The sequence below is a fragment of the Eimeria maxima genome, genomic scaffold (assembly GCF_000499605.1).
Source record: "Eimeria maxima Weybridge genomic scaffold, Emw_scaff96, whole genome shotgun sequence".
Taxonomy (NCBI): Eukaryota; Apicomplexa; class Conoidasida; order Eucoccidiorida; family Eimeriidae; genus Eimeria; species Eimeria maxima.
In genome coordinates this window covers 7,501-10,082 of record NW_013564046.1, presented here as the reverse complement: position 1 = coordinate 10,082, position 2,582 = coordinate 7,501, and the positions used below count along the sequence as shown (strand labels likewise).

The window sequence follows — 2,582 nt, the reverse complement described above, 5'->3', positions numbered from 1 at the left end:
TTTTTTTTTTTTTTTTTTTTTTTTTTTTTTTTTTTTTTTTTTTTTTTTTTCCTGTAGTTTCTTTCTCGTCAAGTTGTTTCTGTTGCTGATAATCTTCGCCTTAAAGATGCAGCATTTTATAAAGGGCATAAGTTGCCAGTTACTTGCGTAGCTCTGCCTGGTCAGGGTCGTTGTTGCGACCCTGACAGCAGCAGCAGCAGCAGCAGCAGCAGCAGCAGCAGCAGCAGCAATATGGGTTGTGCCTATACAGGAGGAAAGGATTGTTGTATAATTCGTTGGGATTTAGAGACAGGAAAGAAACAAGTATTCAAGGGTCAGCGTAACTGTTTTGGCTCATCAGCAGCCAGCAGCAGCAGCAGCAGCAGCAGCAGCAGCAGCAGCAGCAGCAGCAACAGCAGCAGCAGCAGCAGGACAAATACAAAAGGACATTTTAGACCTGTATTAAGTATTTGTGTTAAAGAAGACGAAAGAATGTTCGTCTCTGGTGGCGCAGATCATACAATCAGGGTATGGGACCCAAGGGCATCTAATGATAGGTAATTATACTTTATTTATTTATTTATTTATTTATTTATTTATTTATTTATTTAATTTATTTATTTATTTATTTAGATGTATATATACCCCTACATATAGTTTATTTATATATTTATATATTTTATTAGGATGCTAAGCTGATTGCTGCAGATGTCTCACTCCTTCTGCTGCTGCTGCTGCAGCAGCAGCAGCAGCAATTGCAGCGTATGCAGCTGCATATGCTGTTGCATGCAGTCCCTACCCTACGTAGCTGCTGCATCACAGTTAGCAGTACCATCATCATCATCATCAGCAGCAGTAACAGCAGCAACAGCAGCAGCAACAGCAGCAGCAGCAGCAACAGCAGCAGCAATAGTTGCACAGCTTGTCCTTTTTTCTTTATTCAGGTGTATGTTTGAGCTGCGTGGGCATCGTGGGGAAGTAACAGGATTATGTATAAATGGAGGAAGAGGAGAAGAAGGAGGAGGAGGAGGAGGAGGAGGAGGAGGAGGAATAGGAGGAATAGAGGAAGGAATAGGGGAAGGAATATTAGATAAAGAAGTAGATATAATAAGTATAAGTACAGATAAATCAATAAAAACATGGAGTATAAAATATAAATATACATTTAATTCTTTTTATGGACATTCTTCCTCTATTAATTCTATTGATCTTCTTTCTTCTTATAAACCTATAACAGGAGGAAGTGATGGGACTGTTAGGAACTGGAAAGTAAGCACTATTTATTTATTTATTTATTTATTTATTTATTTATTTAATGTATTATATGCATATATTATATGTATTATAATTAATAAATAGATTAAATATGTATATTTAATGTATAACAAGTAATTATGTATATGCATGCATGCAACCATGCACGCATTAAATGCATGCATGCATGCATGCACGCATTAAATGTATGCATTTAATGTATTAAATGCATGCAGTATATATGTATAATAATAATTAAATGTATTAAATGGATGTATTTAATGTATATAATACATAAAAGGTATAAAATGCATGCATGCATGCATGCATGCATTATATGCATGCATTATTATTTACATTGTTGCTGTTGCTGTTATTTATGCAATGCATGCAATGCATATAATTTAATTTAATTAATTAATTAATTAATTTAATTAATTTAATTAATTAATTAATTTATTTATTTATTTATTTGTGTGTGCAGCTAGTACAAGATACACATACAGCATTCGCTCCCTTAGGGTCTTGCGTAGATGCAGTTTCTTTGCTTTCTCCTTCCTTGTTTGCATGCGGTACACAAGGAGGATTAATAGCATTATATAATATAAATAATAAGCGTCCTTTATCCTGTATACGTATAAGTAATTATTCTCCTGCTGCAGCAGTAGCAGCAGCAGCAGCAGCAGCAGAAAAAAAAGCAGCAACAGGTGATGATTATACTACACAACATACATATTATACACTGCAGCAACTGCAGCAATTAGAGAAAACAGCAGCAGCAACTGCAGCAGCAACAGCAGCAGCACCATTAAGGGCAACCGCAGCAGCAAAAGGTGTATCCTCCCTCTGCTCCCTCCCCTTTACTGATGCCCTTCTTGTTGGTACAGAGGAAGGATATATACAACTATGGCAAGCAGCAGCACAATCATCTAGTAAGTTATTTATTTATTTATTTATTTATTTATTTATTTATTTATTTATTTATTTATTTATTTGTTATATATGCTTTGCTATGCTCCTTTCTTAGCAGCAGGAACAGCAGCAGCAGCAGCAGGAACAGCAGCAGCAGCATGATTCCTTTTTTTGTGCTTTTTTTTCCTTGCATGCAGAGAAGGGAGGAGGAGCAACATTACGTGCAATACAAGGAGCGCATGCATTAATTGGGGCTGGCGGGTTAGTTAATGGTATTTCTTTATCAAGAAATAATTCTTTTCTTGTTGCTGCTGTTAGTACAGAAAGTAGATTAGGTAGATGGTATAAATATCCAGGAGGTACTAACGGTATACGTATTATTAATATTAATAAAGAATAAAATAAATAAATAAATAAATAAATATAAATAAATAAAT

At 35.1% G+C, this 2,582-nt stretch overlaps 1 protein-coding gene across 1 annotated transcript in view; it reads left to right on the top strand.

Moving 5' to 3' along the window:
* Window positions 1-2,307, top strand: part of EMWEY_00013060 (U3 small nucleolar ribonucleoprotein complex-associated protein, putative) — a gene marked incomplete at both ends in the record, with an annotated part of 3,548 nt that extends 1,241 nt beyond the window's left edge. Inside the window, 3 exons of the mRNA XM_013479188.1 lie at window positions 58-536; window positions 924-1,090; window positions 2,264-2,307. Of these exons, the coding sequence (XP_013334642.1) occupies window positions 58-536; window positions 924-1,090; window positions 2,264-2,307 (690 nt within the window). The remainder of the gene's footprint in view (window positions 1-57; window positions 537-923; window positions 1,091-2,263) is intronic.
* Window positions 2,308-2,582: the final 275 nt, after the last annotated feature.